The sequence below is a fragment of the Amblyomma maculatum genome, chromosome 6, assembly GCF_055883805.1.
Source record: "Amblyomma maculatum isolate TAMU_Amacu chromosome 6, ASM5588380v1, whole genome shotgun sequence".
In the NCBI taxonomy this organism is placed as follows: Eukaryota; Metazoa; Arthropoda; class Arachnida; order Ixodida; family Ixodidae; genus Amblyomma; species Amblyomma maculatum.
The window spans coordinates 77,557,807-77,581,583 of NC_139349.1; the positions used below are offsets into that span (position 1 = coordinate 77,557,807).

Consider the following 23,777-nt stretch of genomic DNA (forward strand, 5'->3'; position numbering starts at 1 on the left):
AAACGATCTTAGCTGTGGTAGGCCAAACGCCAGCTCTGACTGGTTTCACTTCCAAGGCTCAAAGACGTTTATTTACAAGTGCCGATCGAACTCGCTAGTACTTCCACTCCAAGAGCTTATATACTCGTGTTTTTGCGCAGCCATTTCAGCTCTGCTCGTGTCACATTATGCACATAGCATATGTGCACACATCTCGTAGGTGCAGCGGACAGCTGTCATATACAGCTTACATGGCCCTGATACCTACTCAGAGAATCCGCTAAGTGAGGCTCGGCTTGGATAATAACTGTCTTTTAACTGCTGCTGGAAATAGGCTTTGTGACGTACATTGCCTGCATGCTCAACAGTAAAAGAGCAGATTGCATCACTGCGTCACGAAATGCATTTTTTTTTTAATTTCATGCGAAATGGAAAAGGAAATGAATGCTGTTTTTTCTTATCATGGCTCAATTGGACACACTCTGCGTACAAGCTGCCGAGGAAGTACAAAGCTTTTTATCGCGTTGATTCCATGCTACATGGCTCCGGGCAGACTTGTTCGCGCAAAGCCAGGGCGTCCTCGCAATCCGGGCTGGTGTCGTAGATCTTCACGCTGATTGGGCCGCTCGGCGTGACGACTGCGAAAAGTAAAAGGTCATAACAAAAAAAAAAACAGCATGAAATTCCTAAATACTATCAGGATATCTTTCGTTTCCTACGCTCCTCATGGGGTTTATGTTAAGCACCAGTTGTGTATATGATTGATTACAAAAGCGGGGAAAATGCAAAATTATTTTGCACCGAGATCGACGTGCGCTTTGGACACACTTACTCACGCATGAAAATATTCTGGATCCCTCTCCTATGCCAAAGTCTGATGACCGAAGCAGAAAAGTTGGTGTTAAAATTCAGCAAACTTCTCGCTTCTTCTAAGGCGAAGAACCTGTCTTGAAGAGAGGAGCCGCATTGTGTGGTAGTAACCACGTGGGCACAACACTCGGTGCAATAGCTCTATGTGTGAAGGTAGAATTGATACGGAGAGTTTTCTTTTGGCTTAGGCGTATTTCAGGTGAAAGACATTTAAACCAGTGTTCTCTGCTCTGTAGTCGCAATGAGGCCTCTTAACATGCATTGTTTCACGGTGACATCATGACGCACCGTGAGCATAGCCTATAGCACATGAACAAAAAGAAAAACGTCCTCAATATATACCGCAAGGTGCATTAAGACGTAAAAAAACTCACGGAAAAAAAAAGCTCACTGTTTTAATAAAGGGTAAAAACATAAAATGACAAAAGCATGGCGAATCCTGCATGTAGTTCCCGGCTTTATTTCTGTCAGCAAAGAAGAAGGAAAACGTCCGCTCTTACGCCAAAAGTTTAGCTATGCAAAAATTACCTGAACTGCACGTAAACTACCGACAAAAAGCCTGTTTATGCTTCCGAAAAGTTCCCGATCGTATTCCATCTGCCAAGTGCTCCTCACAACTGAAAAGAGATACTAATTTGCCACTGATGGAAATGAAGCTCATGTTCCTTATATAGAAAGTCATTTAAAACATTGTTGCTTTGGAAAGACAAAACCCAACTATATAATACTTTATTTCGGTGTCGCCGGAATAGTGCACACGTGCCTAACATGCAAGACAGCAAGCTGCGTTAAAAGCGTGGAGCCAGCAGATAAGTTGTCGCATGTTCTAACGGGGCAAAAGAATGAGTTCAGCCGCGTGTTTTCGTCGCCAGGATATGCACACGTGTCGGATTTACCGAGCGCCGTGTCTCTTACTCATACACATGTCAGATCCCAACACATGCCTGCTCGTTTTATTGATTTCTTTCTTTTTTTTGCGTGTGCTTGAAAGCAAACAATCTAACGGTTTTACCTACTTTAGCCAGAACTACCCATATGCTTCGCCTACCAGTCCTCTAGGGCGGAGAGCTACGCATTTCGTGGTGATCTATACGGGTTGCTATTCATTTCAAACTAAAATTTTACCCAAACACTCTATTAACAGTGGAATATAGAGCAATTATATCTGCTTCTCATATTCATGATTTCTATTATTATTGTTACTTCCTCTTTGCATTGCTTATATTCGCGTGTACGCGTCACATTAATTCGCTTGTGCGCTCATGCATAAATTTTGTGTTTTCAGTTCGTGAATTACGTAAACGAGATCAGTAACCACAGATAAATAGATCTCATATTCTAAACCTCAAACCTCATCATTGTCAACACATTTACCTTCACTGCAAAACAAGGTATTCTCCCACTCAGTTCTGATTAACAGTCTTCTGGCATAGATATGGTCGCCCTACTAACCCAGAACTCCTCATCCGACAACCTGTCTCATTGACCCAATATACTTTTTAGCTTGCAAGAGTATGAAAATAAGGGCACGTGTTGTCACACACGCATGAAGGATGCCAACAGTTAGGCAGCGAAAGGAAAATATTTTTTTTCTATTTAGTAATTTGAGTTGCTAGTCCAAACGTTTATTGGAATCATTTTCTTACTCAAACTTGACTAGATAGTATAAAAGCCCACCACATGTCGTGTGTGAGTTCCGAACCTGATTTGGCGGTCGTGGGTTTGAATCGTAACAACGTCACGTGATTATTTGTCTTCTACCCTCTAATTATTTCCCTTCAGTCATAAAATGATTTCAATATCAACTCACTACTAACAAATCGAAATAGTAAATAAAAATAATAACATCCCTTTATGCTTTCCTTATTTACACCAAATATTGCATTCTTAAGGGCCTTGTAATTCACGGTAACTCAGAAAGCCTTAAGTGTAATTTTGAAGATATTGAGGTAAAGTACAGAAATATCAGCCCTACTTGCGCTAGCCCGTCAGGTTAAGAACCAGGAGATTAAGTGACATTAGACAGTTTGCTGCAACAGGGAGACCCAAAGAAAAGGGGTCGGACTCATCGGAAGACAATGAAACAGGAATTTGTATTCACTTAACTTCAGCGATGAATAATATAATGGGGACCTTAGTATTCCCTCTCGTGGTTCATTCATTTATTTGAGCAAGTTGCACGCTGTTGTTCACAGATGGCCTTGCACATAGTTTGAAATTGTTCCCGACAGTCGTTCGGAACGACATGGGGAGACAGCGGAATGTGTGCCGTCTCAAAGCCGACTGTTGAAATGGACTTTCACCGCACCAGTATCACTGGGGACTGGGCACCTACCACATCCACGGCATTTCTCAGCTTCTTGGCATAGTAAACGCACACACGTAGGGTAGGAGGTCAATAAAGCTAACTGAAATTTGCACCGCTTACCTTCCCTGAAGAAGTATGCATTTCCATTGTAAGGCGGACGTAGAAGATACAGCTCCACACGCATTCCTAAAGCAAAAAAAAAAAATAAAAGAACAACGAGAAAATAGGGAAAGTTGCTAAACTAAATTATTTACATATCTCAGCAGCATTCTCTAAAAAATACTAGAGAACTTGCGAAATATTTGATTTAGTAAAATTTCTACAGCGATCTAGAGATTCCCCCTACAGGTTTCTACGTTTCTGCGTGATTTATTAACAATCATTTTGCATTCGAACTGAATATGTAACGTTTATTAGCATTTGTTACTTTTCTTTAAGTAATGTACTGGGGACGCAGTATTGAGTCTTGTGGCTAGGTCACCCACCCTGTTGAACCGTACAGCGTTAACATGAGTGCATTTGAAGCAAAGACAGAGAAACAAAATCTAATTCAAATTTGTCGTTAGAGCTCTCCGAATCAATGCATATCAAGGTTTCTGTTCGCTTTGTTGCACTCTTGGTTCCAACTTACATGGTGGTTATGTTTCAAACAGTTGAAAATTACGTAGAAACTCCTAGTTCCTTATTCTAACCAACATAAGTGTACTTCAAGGTACCTACTTATCATTATTAACTTCGAGTGTACAATTTGGCATTCCATCATGCCTGGCCAAGTTACGAAATCAATTAGTACCTTTACTGACAAATCGGACCGCATGACACACTCTAAGTTAGCTTACCTTCACCGGTCAGTATAGCATTGTCGTTTCCTGGCACGTACTCTGCGTTCACTTCAAACCTGTGAAGCGAAAAATAAGAATTTTTAGAGCGCAGCTCTTAGGCATCTATTCCTAGCTTGAGCTATGCCGCGTCGTCATCTGCATCGGCGTAACCGGTGGGCAGCTGTAGAGTGGCTCAGAGGATCGTGCTATCACAGTTGGCACTGGCCAACGTGGTGCGCCAGGTTCTGGCCGAGTAGGCAACTCTATCACAGCTGACAGTGGCCAACCAGAAGCGCAATATTCTGCTCTGCGTAGCGTAAGGCACCATAATCCACCACGCAGATGTCGCAGACAGTCGCTTCATTGGCAGAGTGTGGAACTGAGAGACCCCTTAAACCTACCGCATCCTACATTTAAAGCGAAGTATGCCTTGTAAGTGTCAAAGTGTGACTACAAGGCAGCAATCAGAACATATCAGAAGGTAACAACAGAAAGCAAGCTAACCGCACCTCATTTCTAAATTTTCATCCTTCTGAAAGCATGCTAACCGCACCTCATTTCTAAATTTTAAGGATGAAATTAAACGGTGTGTCTCACAGAAATAACCTGTATACATTAATAATGGACTATTCGTTTGGACGGCGGTTTCATATTCAAAATCGGCTCGAAAGCACAGGTATTCACATCGTTTTCTCCGGGCTCCCAGGCTCTAAAAAAGCAACTTCGCAGACTGCCTCATCCTCAGGCAGATTACCGCCGTCCCAGAGGACAGTGAGGTCAGTGGCCGATGCATCTTCGAAGCTGGTGGCATTGCGGAAACACTGGTACGTCTGCACGGGCTCCTCATGCATTCTCTGCGCATGTTGCCAAAGAATGGAAAGAGATAAGAGTAAACACAAGCAAAAAGGAACGAGCTAAAAATAAAAGTAAAATACAGAAACGACAGTACGGAAACGAGGTACGAGCAAAAAATAAAGGAAAGGGTTGTATCCCAGAAACAGATGAATCATTGGAGATCCCTTAAGCTCATTGGCTTTACAATAAGAACTGTGATTCATAATGACGCGGTTTTCATAAATGCATATGTAAACGAAGAAAAATTCTGTAAGACAGAATTTAGAGCAATGAACACTAAGGAGGGATACGCTATACAAATCACGAACTCTAACGCATGCTGGGTAAGCAGCGACAAGAAAAGCAGTTACGTAAATTGAATAGAACGGAGACGCAAGCACACTAGAGAACAGGAAGCACAGGCCTAAATTTAGGATAAATTTGAGGAACAGAAGGGCAGGTAATATCACTGCGAAAGTGGCATTGATAGACAGCGAGAAGGTAAGTGCAGAAATTGAGGCGCCGGAATGCCTGTTCAAGTGCTAACTTGTTTAATGTCTGAAATAATATCATTACCTACACAAACCAAGTGATTGGAATTCTTCCTAAATCATTCTGTCGTATAAGTTCTTTTACTTAAGCAAATACTTGCCGCCTGACTCTAACAGAAGCTTAGACAAACAGCGATCTCCTAGTGTTCAACTTTTGCACGTGGCCCTCTGTTTCCGGTAGAAGCATTTATTCGAAACTTTCGGTTAAAGTCACTTTCTGGACACGACGTGCCCCAAACTTAATGTCTATGTAAATGTTCGAGTACCCAGTAACATGCAAATTTAAATTTTATTAATTCAAGCTTTCGAATAAAGTTCCTGAAAAAAAAAAAGCCGGACGAATCATTTGCTTGCAATGAAACCCATTGCAAGCAAATGATTCGTTCGGCTTTTTTTTTTTTCAGGAACTTTATTCAAAAGCTTGAATTAATAAAATTAATAAAACAAATAAAAGCCCCGTTCCGGCAGTTCGTGATTTTGCTAACCTACTTTTTTTACGATCATCGTTTGTTGTTTTCTACTGTTTCGAACTGCTCACTTTGGCTTTGAAACAAGTGGATATAGTGACACATACTCAGTTTGTCGACTAAGAATCTGCAACAACAAAGGCATGAAAAGCAGTCAACTCATCGCATGCAGCAGAATACAAGGCACTCAATTCGCGCGCACGCAGTCACGGAGAAAAGTAAGTTTGTGCGATGTGCGCTCGGGGCAAAAAAATAGTTATTTCTTTCTGAACGGCCACAGGAAGTCAACACAAGCATTGAAGCATCAGAGGACAAACTTGCTCCCTCCTCCAGCAAAAAGCCAGCTGAATGACCTCCGCGGCAACAAAGCAAATATTTTTGCGTGAACGTGAATCCCGCGGAATTTTATTCATTATTGCAGCTAAATTTAAGTATACTTGTTGACACAGACAAATACAACGCCGCGGACGCGCATATTATGTTCCTCGTATTTGTTCCTTGCGAATCTGAGCATTTTTAGCTACATACCTCGAAGAAATCCGACATAGGCGTTCCATAAACTGCCGGCGATGCCAAGAACAAAAACAAGGCTACAAAAGTACTTGAACACATTTTTACGCTAGCCTCGAAGCCGATCTGGCTGTGGGACAAACGAGACGACTGTTTTAAATTAGTTGCAGGCTGCCAGCTGCCCTTCCAGTCACTGTCCGTCAGCCCTTCGCTCTGTAGCCTTCCGTTCCCTCACCTTTTTCCGGGAATGCATTGGAAACTTTACAAGCAGTGCCGTGGGGTGCGTTCAAAGCCCCCATGCTTGGGCCAAGGATAAAACACGACAGATTCATTTAACGTTTTTGCTCGTGGTGCTTCTATGAACCCCGCATTGCCCTGTCCTCTCATGTGGGCCGTTATGAGGTCAGTTACTGCACTATATTTTTTTACGAGGACAGCCATATGTAGCTTTAGCGTATATATGTTAAAATAAACGCAAAAAAGAGCTGACAAAACAGTGTGACAGGCAGCAGATAATCCGAAATTCTGCAATGAGTTTTTTCCCTCATGCTCGTTTTTCTTATTTCTCTTTATTTCTTGCCACGTGCGCAAAGAGAACATTGCATGTCGACTCTTCAGTGCATGCTGTTAGAGCCCTATACGCAGTCGAATCAGGGATAATTTTCCAAGTCATTTTAATTTCTCCCATTCTTCTGGCCGGTCTCCCGTCACTAACCTGGGCCCACTTGCACAAAACAATCTTAAGACTGTCTTAGCTAAGTCCAGACTTAACTGGAGTCTAAAGAATAGGCCGCTAGCATGGCCGCTTAAGACTGGGGTCAAGACTGGGCTTCAGTCCAGACTTGAATAAGTCGCTTGTATGATTACGACTCTAGTGCTGTCTTGGTTAAGACACAAGGACGCCAGGTGTCTAAGTAGAGAAATTAGGGAAATACAGGGATGCGCTGGCACTGTCCCTGCTGTAAGATGTACACATTCCGTCAATTTTGCGTTGTGTAAAATCCGTGCCATTGCTTTTTGCGGCTGAAGATTGTGTTAACAGGAAAAATGCCCCAAGTGGTTGCTGAGGCCGTTCTGGGAAGCCACTCTGGTGAACATGAACCCGAAGCGTTCGACGTTCGGAACACGAGCCGTCTTAAATAAGCTTGGTCTTTCTAAAGACACCATTTAAGTCTGGACTTAGCTCGGACTTTATCGTGTAAGCCGGCCCTGGTCTCAAAACTACAGAAGCAGTTATGTTCTTTTTTTTTTTCTATTAAGGTAGAAGCCCAAGTACTTATTTGCGCCCCTGATGATCGACGGAGAAGGCTGCGCTTACAGCACTCTAATCCAGGTGCTCAAAACAGGACATGATAATTCCTACAGATTCCTAAGCTCACCGAGCCTTATAACTCAGGTTGAGTCCCCACCAATGACGCGGTTAAATATTGATACGCAAATACGCCTTCGATAAATCATTCTTAAAACCTTTCTTCAAATCTCAACGGCGATGACTGAGTTGTTGACAAAAAAAGTCGGATGTGCCCTAGCGAAAAAAGTCATTGACTAAATGGACTTTTTAAAAAGCGCTGCATTTAAAGCAAAATTAATAGGAAACAAAAACGCAAACGGGCAAGCAAAAATGCAGGGTGATGGGGACAAGAACAAAAATGGGTCGTTTGGTGCTTTCAGCAAAACACAATGTGAAACCGCACAGTAGTACTTGCGAGCGGGCATCATCGGTGTGAACGTCTTGCTTTAATCTCGTGTGTGTGTGTGTGTGCGTGCGTGCGTGCGTGCGTGCGTGCGTGCGTGCGTGCGTGTGTGTGTGTGTGTGTGTGCGTGTGCGTGTGCGTGTGCGTGTGCGTGTGCGTGTGCGTGTGCGTGTGTGTGTGTGTGTGTGTGTGTGTGTGTGTGTGTGTGTGTGTGTGTGTGTGTGTGTGTGTGTGTGTGTGTGTGTGTGTGTGTGTGTGTGTGTGTGTGTGTGTGTGTGTGTGTGTGTGTGTGTGTGTGTGTGTGTGTGTGTGTGTGTGTGTGTGTGTGTGTGTGTGTGTGTGTGTGTGTGTGTGTGTGTGTGTGTGTGTGTGTGTGTGTGTGTGTGTGTGTGTGTGTGTGTGTGTGTGTGTGTGTGTGTGTGTGTGACTATGCAGCGTCAGAGGTCTTCGGAGAATGTGTAATCGCTATATACAATAACCAGCAAGTGCCCTCTCTGCTTAATGCTACGCAGCAGAAGACAATATTGCATATAATACGTATATTATTAACTTTTCCAAAAATATGACAGGAGATCTGCTGTGTCAAAAGATATGGCTATCAATAGTTTCTACCATTAATAACGTTTTTATCTTTCATTCTATGTACGGCATAGCATCTCTACTGCTCTTTTCTTTATGTCATACTAACTTTCATTTGTGCCTACACTCGTGAAGCTGACCACCAACCACGCTAGCACATGTTAACGGCACTCTTTGCGAATCTATGTACATTTGTGTTTTATTGCGGTCCTCGCCGAAAACAAAAAATACAGTCACTGTATTCCAACTTGCCAAAACGTCTGAAAACCTGCGAAGTATAAACGTAGACCACTCCTCAACCGTTAAACCCAGTGAAAAAATCATCATTAAACAAACAAGATGCTGTTATCAGTATGGAGTTTGTTTAATAATGCTGTGTCCTTCTACACGGCTCCCCTAAGCATGGGCTATGGAAACTCTCGAAATCTGCCATTAGGTTTCCTTGATAGACTCTTCGTTTTCTAATAACAATGTTCATGTGCAGCTTATGACGTAACGGGTGCGAACCTACTACGGTAACAGTGCAGTCGTAAAGCTTATCACCTTAAGCGAACAAATGCCGATGGTACCACGGCAAAATCAAGTGGGCGGATGAAATCGGAAAGTCCGAGGAGATAAAGGGAGAGTGGCAGAAGTATCCTTTCTCCTGCAGGACGCCAAATTCTACAAATGAATGGCTGCGATGATGATTACAGCGATAGTATTATTTTAAACTTTGTGTAAATACGTCTCACTACTTTCGGCAAATGTTTTGTTATCACGAATTTCGGTTAGCTCTTAGCTGGCAGCACTAAACATAAGCATTCCGGCCTGTAGCCCCCAATTATCGGACAGACAACAACATTTTAGGTTCTAAATAGTCTCCCACGCAAATCACAGTAAACGGTGTCTGATCCCTCGCCAAACGTTTGTTTCAAAACCATATATACTTAGAATAATGACCGCCAACAGCGCGCAAAAAAAAAAAAATCTTTTTGAATTATTTGGAGCTCCGGGGCTTTGGATAGAACAAGTCGTCCTTTACCTAAACCTCACCTTCTCATGAGCCGGTTAGCCCCCTCTCGTTGTAGGAGTAGCTTGACGCTAGACCAAGCATATAAAGAGGTTCTCAGAGCCGCCCTTCGACCAATACCATCATTTATTGTTCCTCCAGAAAAAAAAAAAAAAAAAAAAAAAAAAAAAAAAAAAACTACCTTCTTCTCCGCGACTACTCTAGGGCAAAACAGATGCACTGGATGGTGTCTCGAAAGCCTAGTAATGGTAACGCTTGGTAAATCTGCGTGATAAAAAGTAAATTATGCTCCTATAAAACAACCACTTTCAAATCTGACACTCAAAATGTTTAACAAGCAATGAAAAAGGCCTACAAAGCAATTGGCAGCTTTAATTTTCTGCAGAATATGTTCAGAATACTCTTGTCGAACAAGATAAGTGTTTAAACAGCTTGACAAGTGTAAACCCATAATTTAAAGCGAAATATTTCAAGCTATTTTTGTTCACTATAATTTAGAGTCCTAGCGTGATGAACTAAGTAAACTGATTTAATTTCACAGACGTTAACACGATACAAGAGGGAGGACTTAGTACATATCCAGTACGTTATTAACAAATGCTCAGGCACAGAATAATTCATTTAAGATGGCGAACTATTTACACAAAAACAAGAGGGATAAAAAGAAAATCAGCAAAGAAGCAATTATGGCGAATAAGTTATCGGGAGGAAGGAAACACTACAATAAAAAATAAATTAAAGAAAAAAAAACAAATGCCCTTCTGAAAGAAACGAGGAAAGGCCACTGTGGATTGCAATTTATTTTGTTTGTTTATATTGTAATTAAAGAAAGAAAAACAAATGCACTTCTGAAAGAAACGAGGAAAGGCCACTGTGGATTGCAATTTATTTTGTTTGTTTATATTGTACTCCCGACAAAAAGTTCAGGCAAACTGGGCATACAGTATTAAAAAAGTAACAAAGAAATGACTTCAGAAAGGCACGAATAGCATAGTTGGCCAGTTATCGTGGGGCAACGGTATAGGATTCCAATGTGGTATTCAGCGTGGAAAAAAAAAAAAGAACTAGTAAGACTCTACTTAACGAACATGGATGTTGACAAAGCGGAACTGCTAAGTTTGGATAAAAAAAAAACCTCAAGCGTTTAAAAATAATGAAACATAGCGTTTAGTAGCTCCCTGGAGTCCCGCCAGTTCAGTTGAGAGACAAAGCCAACTGGAAGGTTATTTGACTGAAATGGGCTGCATTACAAACCGACTGCTTCTCAAAACGTCATCGGCATCGAGGATGCCAATGAACGAAAGACAACTGAATGTTTTCGCAAAGCTGCGCGATGTGATCAAGATGCAGGGACCACACTACGGATTTCATCTCACATCCCTTTTAAATTACTTGTCCACACCTTGAAAACTACTCAGTAGCGTGTGCTCTTGTGGGTTCTCATTCGCTAATCCCACTACATAACCCAGGGCCACTATATAGGCACCGCTCGGCAATGCCAAATTTACTGCACGATGTACTAGGACCACAAAGTCATTTGCTGCTGCGCGGTATATTCATACAGTTTTTGCTGTGTAAGGTATTCAGGGCGACGCATGAATAATGTGTCAGATTTTTTTTTTTTTTTCAAATTGACCAAAAACATTCGCGAAGCGATAGTAACACACAGCAGCTTCAAGCGATGTGGAGCTGTCGCTGAAATAGACAGTTACAATATGCAGCGGTAAGAATCGACTATATGATTCACAATGCTAGTCCTCTAGAAAGGATTCCAAGCTTTTTTAAGGGGCGAAAGTTGAAATCACATTCTAAATTAGTCCCAAAATCACCTTTTCAACAAGTAATAAGCCAAAGTATCATCTTTTACTCTGGCTACTAGTTTACTAGTTTACTTTGAAGTAAACCGAACAAACTCCTTTCTTAGAGCATCATCCTTGTGATTCTGCGCTTGCAGTAATGGTGGAATCAACGCATTACCGGCACTGACGTCTTAGGCGAAATTGGACCAAACTACCCAATTTTTCCCCAGCGGCTAGTTCATTTTAATTTCAGCGCTGCCTCACCAAATTCGCATCATTGGTCTTCGCACGGGATAAAAAAGGCTTGCAAACTTCAATGACGTATATTTAGAAAAAAATTCAGTCTATGAATATGATTTATGAGACGAGGTATGCGTTGGCAAAGGTCTTATGACTATGCGACAAATTTCTATGACTGACTGAGGAGCCAGTTACAGTGACTATAAAGTGTGTTTATTTGCATAAGATTTCTTGTGCCGAAGCCTTGATTATGTCACAGAATATGCTACGTGCAGAGAAGTAGGTGCCGAGGCGTGCCGTCAGCGGCCTGAGAAATCTTGTGCACATGTGCGCGACATTAGTACACAGATTCGTGGAGTGCCAGATGTCGGACTGACTCAGCCTGACTAAGCAGCGTTTCTATGAACACACTTCGGTTGGGCCTAGATGACTGCCACACCAAGCATCCAGCAAGGAAACAATGCACAGTCTTGTGCCCAACCACCGAAGAGGCAAGAGAGCAGGCGCTGTCCCGAGATGGCAGCGTATGCATGATCCTTTACAAGCGGGTCGGGCCGAGTCAACCAACTCAGTGGAGGCTCGAGCTACTAAGCATACATGAGCCCTACAGCCTTTGTTCAGCTGGACAGATTTACTAGACCCGACATTTTCAGGCTGATGTAAACCCTGGCTGCCTGCTGATTCATGCCGCAGTTTAGTGGCTGGACCTTAGACGCTTCGGCCATATTTGGACGCGTTTGCCTCACTTTCTCCCTAGCCAGATGAAAGGAAATGAACAAGCATGACCACCCCTACCCTAATATAGTGAAGTAAAACTGTACGTATGCGGAATTTTTATAAGTCACTTGTAGTTTCATTTATAGCATAGGAAATGAAAAAGAGCAGTTATTTAGCAATTACAGCTGTCAGGGTAAGAAAGCTGACGCATTTGGTAGAGCATCTTCCGCAGATAAGAGTTGACGGCACGTAGATATATTATTTTCTACTTTCTATACAATTTTCTTTCAGCCAAAAATGGTTGCAATATAATTTTTTTGTTAATTAATGCCGTAAATAAAGAATGAAGACATGTTCTTAAGCTTACCTTGGTTTCGTTCACTTTTAGCTCCCATAATATGTACTCCATAAAAGTTTCTCCTTGCCCTGAGTTTGCCTGCTAAATAGCGCAGCGAGACCCGCAGTTCTGGCACCCTTGATGCCACATATAGCAAATAGAGTTCTCGTACGGCTGTGGTTCTCACTGTTATTACACGTTCCGATTGGCACTCGCAGTAATACACGATGTTCTATAGGTTCACTGCTATGATCGTGAATGCCGCTAGTGAGTAATCTCCGGATTGTATTATAGGCCACATAATTAGCCCGTCAATGGAATATTGGACAGCTACTTTTACAACGCAATTTATTGTGTTGTACTTTAACTGCGAAGATCAGCCCTCATGGCCTCATGTGGCTGTTCTCTCTCTTAGTTTAAAATCAACAGTAACGCGATTTCGCTGCTAATTTCCCAGCGATCAACGCCACAAATTAATAACAAAAGCAGCCGGCATTTATGCTTTGGTTTCGCTAGCTGTTCTCTTCCGTATCGTGTACAGCAGGATGTACAGTAATTCCAGATTTCCTATCACTGATCATAGCAGCTATTTTATTAGCAGTGTTCTTTTATTTTATTACCGAGGAATAAAATAACTGCCCAAAACACTTGTTCCGGCTGAGGCAACAAGCTCCAGCTGAACACGAGCTCAAATAGAGCATTAGGGAAAGCGAAGATTATCAATGTTCGGAGCTAGCTGCATTATATGTTGGGAGGTTTCAACGTAGTTCGACAAGGTGAATGATGCAGCGGCTGCATAACGCCCAGCAGATACGGTCATGCAGAGTTGGGCACAAGAAAAACAGACACGGGAGAAAGCGCCCGAAAGTGATAATGTCCTTTCATTGCACGGCTTACGCGGCGGAAGTCTCATATATAGAGGGCCTGGACAAATGACCGAAAGGCTTGTACAAGTACAGATAATAAGTTGGCGCCAATTTCAGTCCCATAGGGACAGGCACCTCGCATTGCGGCACTTATGAGACGGAAAATTGGAGTCATCAGAGCGTGTCACCACAAAATGTGGAAAGGATGCATGGGCAGGGCGTACCCACATTCTGCTGGCAATCATAATTTCAAAAAATTCCTCTAAAGGACAGGCCTCGAACTGCTATCCTCCTGTGTTCCATTCGAGAAAGCGCTAACCACTACTAAAGCCATTTTTGTTTTTAAACGTGGTATATATCACACTGCAAATATGCTTTATACGCACGAACTATTTACAGAGGTTTAATGAAACACCGCGAAAGATTAGAAAGAATACAGTGTAACATAACAGTAGACAGGAGGTAAAGCAAAGCCCTTCACCTAGAGATACCCTACGCCGATCTCATGCGACGGTGTCCATAGCTCCCTTGTCTAGCTTAAGGACGCTGGAGGGCTTTGAGAGGGTAACAAAGATAAGCGATAAGTAAATGAAGTGCGCAAGTCAAAATTACATGAAAAAAAGAAAAATAGAAACATAACTGAAATAAGACAAATAAAATCTAATTTTGACAAACACATAAAAATGGGATAAATTTAAAGACACAAACACACACACACACACACACACACACACACACACACACACATATATATATATATATATATATATATATATATATATATATATATATATATATATATATATATATATATATATATATATATATATATATATATATATATATATATATATATATATATATATATATATATATATATATATATATATATGGTACGTGGTGACAAGCAAAGAGGCGGCCCAACATGAAGACAGGATGACCGATGATTTAATGCCTGGACTAGCGCGAGGGCTCCTCTCATACCAGTACCGATCTTCTTCGCAACACTTCCCGAGGCCACCTAGCGATCGTCCCGATCGTTTCGTTGAAGCTTTTAATTACGCAATAAACAATCTTCCACTGCTACAGGTGAGCGAATACAAATATCTTGGAGTCACCATTACAAATCGCCTTTCATGGTCCAGCCACATTAATAGCATTTGCTCGTCTGCTTCAAGGAACCTCGGCCTTCTAAGACACAAATTAAAACACGCTCCCTCTGAACTTAAACAACTTGCCTTCAACACACTAATTCGTCCGAAACTTGAGTATGCTTCCGTCGTATGGGATCCGCACTTAAAAAAGGATATAAGGAAACTTGAAATGATCCAAAGAAAAGCAGTCCGTTTCATTTTTAACGCTTACCATAGCTCTATCTCGCCATCCGTTCTGATGTCTACGAAGAACATATCCACTCTAGAAAGAAGGAGAGCACTTGCAAGGCTTAAATTTCTGTACTCATTTTACTCTAGTCAATTTAATATTAATGCTGCTCCCTATATATCCCCCCGTTCTACACGACAGACACGCAATAGCCACAACCATAACCTTACCCCGTACTTTGCACGCACAAATACGTTCAAAAACTCATTTTTTCCCCGAACAATCACAACATGGAACTCACTGCCAGCAAATGTCTTTTCGGCTCAGGATGCCGCTGCTTTTGAAAAGAGTGTCTTATTGTATGTGTAAACTTAACAATATCATTGCCCTCTGTTTGGTTTCTTCTTTTATTGTTGCCGGAACGCTGGATTTGCGTAGTGTTTGATTTTATTTTTGCTTTTTGAATGTTGCCCCCCCTGCTTGGTCTCTATGACTGCAGTATGTGTAAATAAATAAAAAATAAATAAGTCGATGGTGACGTGAGGGTGTAAATGTTCTGGAAAAGATAGAAGAGAACGATGCGCTTGCCACCCGATGACAATGAACAAGGGGATGCTTGGGTGATCCGCCTCCCCTGGAGCTGTTCAACCATCCGTCACCAGAGTTCATGGGACCGATGGCTCGAGGTCGCGACGAGCGACTGGGCGGGGGTTGCGAGTGCATGTTCGGTTCCTTTGGGTCCTTCGGGTCCTTCGTCTCGGGTCTCGTTGGTCTATCTCTTCTCCATGTCTTCAGATCCGGACTGGAGGCTGGGCGGTGGTAATTGGCCGGGTATGGGCAGGAAGGGCAGGGGCAAAGCTGCTCGATGATGCCCCAGGGCTCTCGGTCGATGGTCCCGGCTTACAGATGGCGTCGATGCTTCAAGGCGAGGATGGGGATGACGTACGCCGCACCTCCAACCAAAATGTAGGAGGTGCGGAGACAGGATGGAGACAGGATGAACATGGAGACAGGATGAACGATGATTTAATGTCTGGCCTAACGCGAGGGATCATTTTGCGCCACTGCCATCTTCTTCTTCGCAACAATATATATGACCGCTTTGAGACCCCTCTCTCTTTCTAACACAAACTGTGTACATTGGCATTGGCTTACATCACACAAGAAATTGAGTACCTCTATCAAGTGCGACAATGCCACTAAGGTAAATAACGATGTCTTCTGTGTTTGCGGTGTTTCAAACCTAAGATATCTATGATATCAGTATTTGAAAAGAAAGTACGAACAAAAGCAGAAGTATAGAATGACAAAAATGGGAAGGAAGCTGGGCTAACGGCCAAAAGTAGAAGAAAGCATTCTGTCTCAAAGAGGTGCTTGACGCCGGGCAAGGACGACGAGAGGTGCACCGCGCAGGCCAAAGCCATAGCCCGGAAGCTGGAAGAGAACCTCAGGGTCCTCTACGCGGACGCCTCGCTCCGAAAACACAGTAACCGTGCAGCGGTGGTGGTTACGTCAAAAGACAGGCTGATCGTCAGCGCGTCCATAAAGACAACAGACCCCGCAGTTACCGAAGAAGCAGCCGTGGCCCTCGCACTCGCGCAGCCGAGCGTGGACATCGTAGTCACCGACTCAAAGACAGGTTACAGAAGCTTCCGCAAATGGATAATCCACTCCGCGGCACGAGCCATTCTATTCAGGTACAAGCCTCCGAGAACCATAGAGCTCGTGTGGGTCCCGGCTCACTCACAGGTAGCAGGCAACACCATCGCTGACTACCATTCCCGAGAAATGTCAATCCGGGGCGAGCACGAGCCGGAAGAGCTACCGCATCCGGTTACCAGCTTCCGGGAGATAACCCGTATGTACCGAGAGAAAAGGTGCAAACTGCCAGAACCGCACCCCAAACTCACCAGGCAACAACAACAGACGATCCTGTGTCGAGCGCAGGCGGGATCGCTTACGCATCCCGTACTAATGAACTGCGTGTACCCTGCGGAACACGATATGCTCTGTCCTTTTTGCAAAAAAAGAAAGAGGCATCCTGCTGCACGTTTTGGCAGAATGCACAAAACTCAATGCCCCCCTCCTCCCCTTCCCGCCAATACCCCCAATCCCCAACCCCTTGAGCGATGGGAGACCTTGTTATCCAGCCCCTCCTATCCATCAAGCTCGCACTGACGGACAGGGGCCAGGAGCGGCTGGGAACATATGGGTCCCGCAACTAAGGAACCACCCCGTCTGGTGCAAGCATGCACCACCGAATTATTTCGGGCATAATAAATGTTGATTCCTCCTCCTTGTTAACAGAACCTTCAGTCTCGAAGTTGGTGTGACTGAGTGATAAGTCAATAATCAATGGAAATGGCGCAAAAGCCTACTCTAGGGAGAGAGGTAGTAAGTTCAGGGAGGTAACAATACGGTGTCAATGCCTGCTCACGTGCAAACTTCCAGAGAGATAGCAGCGCGGGTGGGGCTCGAGCGTCGCCGTTGCTCGCTGTTCTCCAGGCACTAAGTGTTGTGACATGGCCTGGAAGGTACCTTTTTCTGATATCATGGTAGCCAGGGCAGTCCCACAACATGTGTTGCACTGTTGGGTGGGCATCCATGTTGCATTTTCTGCATTTAACTGCGGCCACGTTTTCGTCGTAGTAATATTTCTAATCTTCTGGCTCAGCTGTGAAGTCGGGGTGCCTGGGCTTTGAATTTGCCAGCCATTTGGCAGTCATGTCTACGATGAGTGCGTAGCGCGTGCACGCCCTATGTATGAGAACTTGGGCTCCATAGTAAAGCCAAGGTAATAGAGAGTTGGGATTAACAGGAGTCAGCGCCTCGAGGGCCGTCTTTCTTGTCTGGCCGCACTGACACATGCGATCGGGTCGGGGTCATCCGGTGTGCCGGACCGAGTGTAGTTGGCCGGTAGACATATATAAGTTGCTGTAAATAAATTGGTTAATGCTCAGTCTTAATGCCCAGCTGAAAAGAGGTAATAACTTTTTCCTATATCTTTTTTCTATCTACCATGAGGTCTTTATCAGCAAATAGGAAGCTTGCAAGGAGATTAGTTGCGAAATGCTGAATGCGTGACGGAGTGTACGAAAGCAAGCTGCTAAGAAGCTGGCACTTGTCACAATAGATTACGCTAGCAAGTTCGCCGAATTCCTTAATCAGAGTAAATTTGCACGTTTTCCTCAAGAGCTGTAATTGTTTACATGCCAGCAACAATAGCAGTGTCCAATGTGAAAATTGCTAAATTCAGTCAAGATTGGTCCGCTGTAGTTTTGTTCGTCGAGTACTACATTAAAGTCATCAACCTCGACAAGAAAGTAATACTTAATGTACTGACACCCGCCTAACTGTAGAGTTTATTATAACGAAGGGTGAAAAATCACCGCATTTGAAATCGCTTACTTTTTAGTTTGGTAATGATTAAATGCACTCAGCCATATGTGCGCGTGACGTTCGATGCTCTCTGTGGGAATAAAAGCGTCTGATGATATTTAGCTCCAAAATTCCGTTTGTATAATAGCCATGGCATTTTCAGCAAAACCTTTGTTAATAAGTATCTGTCGGGGTCCCTACATCGCTGAGTAATAATGTGCATGACAAAAAAAAACATGTTCTAGGTGATCGCAGAGGATTTGATTCATCGCATTTATTTTAAAAGCTCTCAGATAATTTCTTATGCTTTAAGGGACATATAGCGTGCTTCACAAATAGAGAAGTCAAGCGTTACGCGCAGCAGTTTGCCTCTCTTATTATGAACTGCCATTTTACCACATTGAAGAAACTACAACATGGCATTACTGCGAAATAAATGTCGACCGCTCACACAGAGTGCTCTCCCAGGCAAGCACGGAAATATGCGCAAACTGGAGCGCTTGCTATCCGCGGAAACGCGATGAAGGCCACATCTGGGGACAGTCGTAGAAAGCAAACAGAGCCTGTGAATTCCTTGTTTGTATGGGTTTTTTTTTTTCTTGGTTGGGAGAGGCGGCTAGCGAGTTTCTTCTTCTAACGATATCTGGCCCCGTGGGTAAAACGGTGCTTCACGAAGAACATTATAAGCACTGATGCACTCGATCGTGTTCATCTTTCACACGAGTCCTCAGTTTGTGATAAGCGCATTTATCTGAATCTATCGGTTCAGGCCCGCTTCAGAACACGACGCGCATTAATCTCGATAACAGTCTTCATGTTCTAATACCCCAGTTTTAACACCTAAATTAGGACTAAAGTATGCAACCTTTTATAAAAAGCTCCAACGCAAAAACCTAAGGAACGAATTGCTTGCTATGGTAAATAAAGATGCAAAAAACTCTCTCCCATAGGCTAAATTTTTGCTAAGCTCGGTTTCGTGATCGCCATTTTCATTGTGCGGAAGAATCTACGCCTCGGCAGCTGGCCCTAAATAAAGGGCTACCGCACTGCCTACTCAGGGGTCAACTGGGCATCTGCAGCGTTTAGACACTGAGAGGCAATAACTATAGCTTGCATCAAAGGATACACTCGCCTACACACACACCACATGCTAACGTAATACGCTCCTTGTATTTCGGACTCCTCAAATTGATGCTAAGAGAAATAGTAGTTCAACTTCGCAAATCTGTGATTTAGCCACGTACCTTGAAAAAATCTGCCATTGGAGTTCCGTACACCGCCGGCAATGCCAATGAAAAAAGCAACACTGCAAGAGTGCTCTGATGCATGTCAACGCTAGCGTCGAAGACGTACTGGATGTGCGACAAGCAAGATGACTATTTTAAGTGGTTTATGCATGCTATCTCCCCTCCCGCTCATCGCCCACCTTCCCTTATCCCCCAGTCTTTCTGTCGCCTCACTTCGTTCCGAGCTTGTTGGAAGCTCCATAAATCGCCCAGTAGTGTACGCGTATTGCCCTCCTGTGGTGCAAGCTATAAAATGTCACTAATTCCATTCACTGTTTTTTTTTCTCGTGTTAGTGTTTTCATAAACTCATCATTGCCCTCGTCTCTCTTGGACTATTGCGAAGATATGGCCGCAGTATATCCTTTATGACGGCAGGCTTATGCACCAGCCACGCATGAAAGGTAAAACAAGCGCAGAAAATAGCTGGAAAACAATTCTGGCCGGCAGTACACCGCCTGAAAGCTTGCTGCCCACTTCCCCCTTATGCTTGCTTTTCTTCATTTCCTTCCTAGCAATATGCTCAAAAATAACGCTGTATGTCGACTCTTTAGGACACGATGTTGCATTCGTATAGTATGGTATGTGGCGTGCAACGTCTCGAAATGGCTCAGGCTATGAAGAAAGCCGTAGTAAAAGATTAGAAGTAACTTGCATTTCTGAAAGCTCCTCTCACACTCTTTCGTCCCCTCCCACGAACAATCTTTTCTGAGCAGCTTGTAGAGTAGTTCTACGATCGTTGCTGTTTGAGAAAGGAACCTAGCGTAAACATTCACCAGTCCTAGAAAAACCAGTCCTTAAGCTCGGAGACGCTAGTCGAGGTTGGGGCCTTCAATATGGCTTCTACTTTGTATTTCGTGGGATGAATGCTGACTGCAGCTAGAGGCTGCAACGAGGAGCTGTGATCAAGAGACACAACTCAAGGCCGTCCAGCAGGTCTCGGCAGCTCTAGAGAGGCAGCGACCGAGCGAAACCGAGGAGAGGGGGGGGGGGGGGGCAGCACCCCCAAGAAGGGGGCGGCGGCCCTCTCGAACCTGCGGAAGTAGCGAGGGACGTAACAAGGCCTCAAGGAGCACAACGCACGAGACTGACGTAGTGGCCGCGTCACGGTAAAAGCTTGTGCTCCCTGCTTGGAGGGAGCCTAACCGATTCTGCAGGCATTTTAAATAAAAGTTGCTCTCTCTCTCTCTCTCTCTCTCATCGATTTCGTGACCTAGGTAGCGGACGCGGTGTATCATAAATTGACATTTATCGGCGTTGGCACGTATGTCATGCGTTCGTAGTCTCTGTAGCGCCTGTTCAGCGCGTCTCAGGCACTCGTGTTCGGTCTTTCCTGTTATGAGAACATCATAGAGATAGCACACTGTGCCCTCCAAGCCAACCAATACCCGATCCATCACAGATTGGAAAATGGCAGGGGCGCTTGCGACACCAAACGGTGAAGGCGTGTAGCGAAAAAGGCCGCGATGTGTGTTAATCGTTAGCAACTATTTCGAAGGACTATCCATTTCAAGTTGCAAGTACGTCTTCGATCAATCCAGTACACTGAAACAAGTCCCCCCTGCCAATGAAGCAAACACATCTTCCGGCAACGGCCACGGGTAATGAATTACGGTTATACAAGGGTTTAGGGACACATTGTAGTCGCCACATATCCTGACGGCTTCTCCGTCACTCTTCAGACCTGATACAACAGGCGTTGCCTATTGGCTTTCGCGTACCGGGTACAACACACCTGCCGCTTCCAATTCCTTCGACTCTTTTTCAACTTTGTCTTTCAGGGCGTACGGCACTGGCCTGGCTTTACAGAATACAGGTTGTGCTCCCTGCTTCAAAAATAGAGCCCACAAATTCTTTCATAGTTCCAATTGGACCTGTGAATATGTCCTTGTACTTGTCTAGCAGCCCTTCCTGTTTAGTAATTGCGTTCACTCGGAAGACCTGTGACCCGTTTAGGTGAATGTGATTCAACCAGTCTCGGCCAAGCAATGCTGGCACCGTGCGCCCTTGTTCATTTGCAGCTACCACTAACGGCAGTCTAAAAGAAGTGCCCTTAGAGTTACAGTTACAGTGACCCTGCCCTTCAATGGCACTCTTGAGCCGTTGTATGTCCTTAATCGAAATTGCAGACGCTGATATGGCAGATGTCTAAAATGTTTTACAAATTTATCTTCAGGAAAAATAGATACCGCTGAGCCTGTATCTATTTCCATAGCAATGGTTTTCCCGCTTACATTCATGTCAATTTTGTACGGATGAATTCTTTCTCCTAGCGCGTACAATTCCAAACTAGACACCTTCGCCCCAGTAAAATTGATTTGCCTTGTAGCCCACATGCTAACTGAATGTCCTGTCTGGGAGCAATTGTAGCACCTTGCCTTGATGTGCCAACAGTCCTGTGGGTGGTGGTGACCCCACAACGAAAGCACGACGGTATCCTGTCCATGTCAGCGGACTCTTTACTTGCGCCCAGCGTCCCACGTCGCCAATTGTGGTTGTCCGACTGCATAGTCCCTGCACTGCCACCACGTTGCCACCTGACCTCCTCCTTCGGTTCTCGTGTCACGTTGGGTCCTGGTAGGATCTCCCTCGCGTGGCTCTCAGCGGCTTCCATAGACGTGGCGATAACGCACTCTTTATCCCACGTTAAGCCCTTGTCTTCAGCGGACAGAAGCTTGCACCGAATAGCCTCGCTGCGCACACCCACGACAAGCTGGTCCCTGAGTGCCTTAGACAAAAACGTTCCAAATGAGCAGTCTGTCGCCAACCGCTTAAGTTCTACGATGAAGTAATCAACTGTCTCCCGGGGTCCCTGTGTACGCTTATGGAAGTTATACCGCTCTGTGACTACCGAACGTTTCGGCGCGTAATGGTTCGAAGCGTCTGTTTTATCTCTTGATAAGTCCAAGTTCCGCAAAGTGGTATATGCGCCGTCACCCAGTTAGTGATAAGCACGTCCGTCTTGCTTTGCTCGTCCAGTTTATTCACTCTCGCGAAAGCCTCGAATCGCTCAAGGTATATAGGCATGTTACCTGTCGTGGTGAAGAATTCCGACAGACTCCCGATGAACGGTGCTGATTCTTGGGCGGCGTTCATGACGGGTGCTGCGTTTCGCTGCTTTAGCCAAAGCCGGCAAGTTCGTGGCACTCTCGTCGCCATTGTTAGAATCGAGACGCCGGTAGGAACGGGTTTATTGTCCACGGCTTGTTGGTACACACACGGAACACCCAAAGAATGCGTCTCCCTACTTGGGCAAGTTATGTATATCATTGTGGTGGCGCTGAGGTACAAATGACCGTGGCCCCCTGCTGGTTATAATATGCAACACCTGGTACATTCCTACGTCTCTGAGGCTCCTTGGAACGTGTTGCGCTTAGAAGAGTAGGCTCGAGACATCGAAAAAGCAAACTGGACTATTCTTACGGACTCATAAGCTTCTGGCCATGTCTTTTTAAGTCGCAACACAAGCTGGATATCTGGCTTAACCAGATAAAACAATCTCAAGCCCTCAGTTTCGCACAGTTTCGTCTTCAAGAACATGAGCTTAAGAAATTTTACTCTTTTCCCCTCTCTTCTTTATTTCTAAATGTGAACATTTTTATAATATTTTGAAGCAAGAACATTCCTCTTGAATCATTCTCCAAGCTTGAGTTCCCATAAACTTGACGATTGAGTTCTTGCATGATCAGTAGGAGGTGCTACAGGAAAGAAAACATCGGCTTAGAAAGTGCTACGTTCAAAACCGATTTGAATAAAAGCAACACGGCGAACGTTGAAGCTGAAAGAACTGACATGATAGCGTGTTGTAAGCGAAAACCGCCTGTCAATATCGAATATACAATCATCATTAACAGCCCTGTCATCTCAATACAAGCCAGAAGACTGAGCCATTGTATGTGTATAAAAATATACAGCGAGACTTAAGCCTTTCCTCAAGGTAATGACGTCATAGTAGTCTTCAGTCCTCTGGGGTAATTCCTCATTGAAAAATCGATGTAGACGAATAGTTTGCACTCAGAAACTTATAACGTGGAGGCACGCTTGTTTTGACGAAGACGTATCGGAACTCGACGGAGTAGCGATGGCCACCGAGGGCAGGCCCCACAGAAAATTTTCGGCGCGCTTTTTTTTTTTTCAATTTTGTGATACGACGATGGCTTTTAGGTCACACGAGCCTAATACGATATTGCTTAACATTAGAATTCGGC

At 44.1% G+C, this 23,777-nt stretch overlaps 1 protein-coding gene across 2 annotated transcripts; it reads right to left on the reverse strand.

The window, feature by feature from the left end:
* Positions 1-377: 377 nt before the first annotated feature.
* On the reverse strand, positions 378-22,802 carry LOC146186052 (uncharacterized). 2 transcript variants are annotated; one of them, XM_084606972.1, is made up of 5 exons: positions 22,602-22,802; positions 4,663-4,832; positions 3,997-4,055; positions 3,278-3,343; positions 378-617 (listed from the first exon to the last, which is right to left on the reverse strand). In XM_084606972.1, the coding sequence occupies exons 2-5, from the start codon at positions 4,827-4,829 to the stop codon at positions 496-498; spliced, it is 414 nt and encodes a 137-aa protein (XP_084463098.1). In that variant the 5' UTR covers positions 4,830-4,832; positions 22,602-22,802; the 3' UTR covers positions 378-495. The 2 variants fall into 2 exon arrangements, with proteins under 2 accessions (XP_084463098.1, XP_084463097.1); XM_084606971.1 differs by lacking the exon at positions 22,602-22,802 and adding an exon at positions 6,359-6,444.
* Between the last annotated feature and the right edge of the window lie 975 nt (positions 22,803-23,777).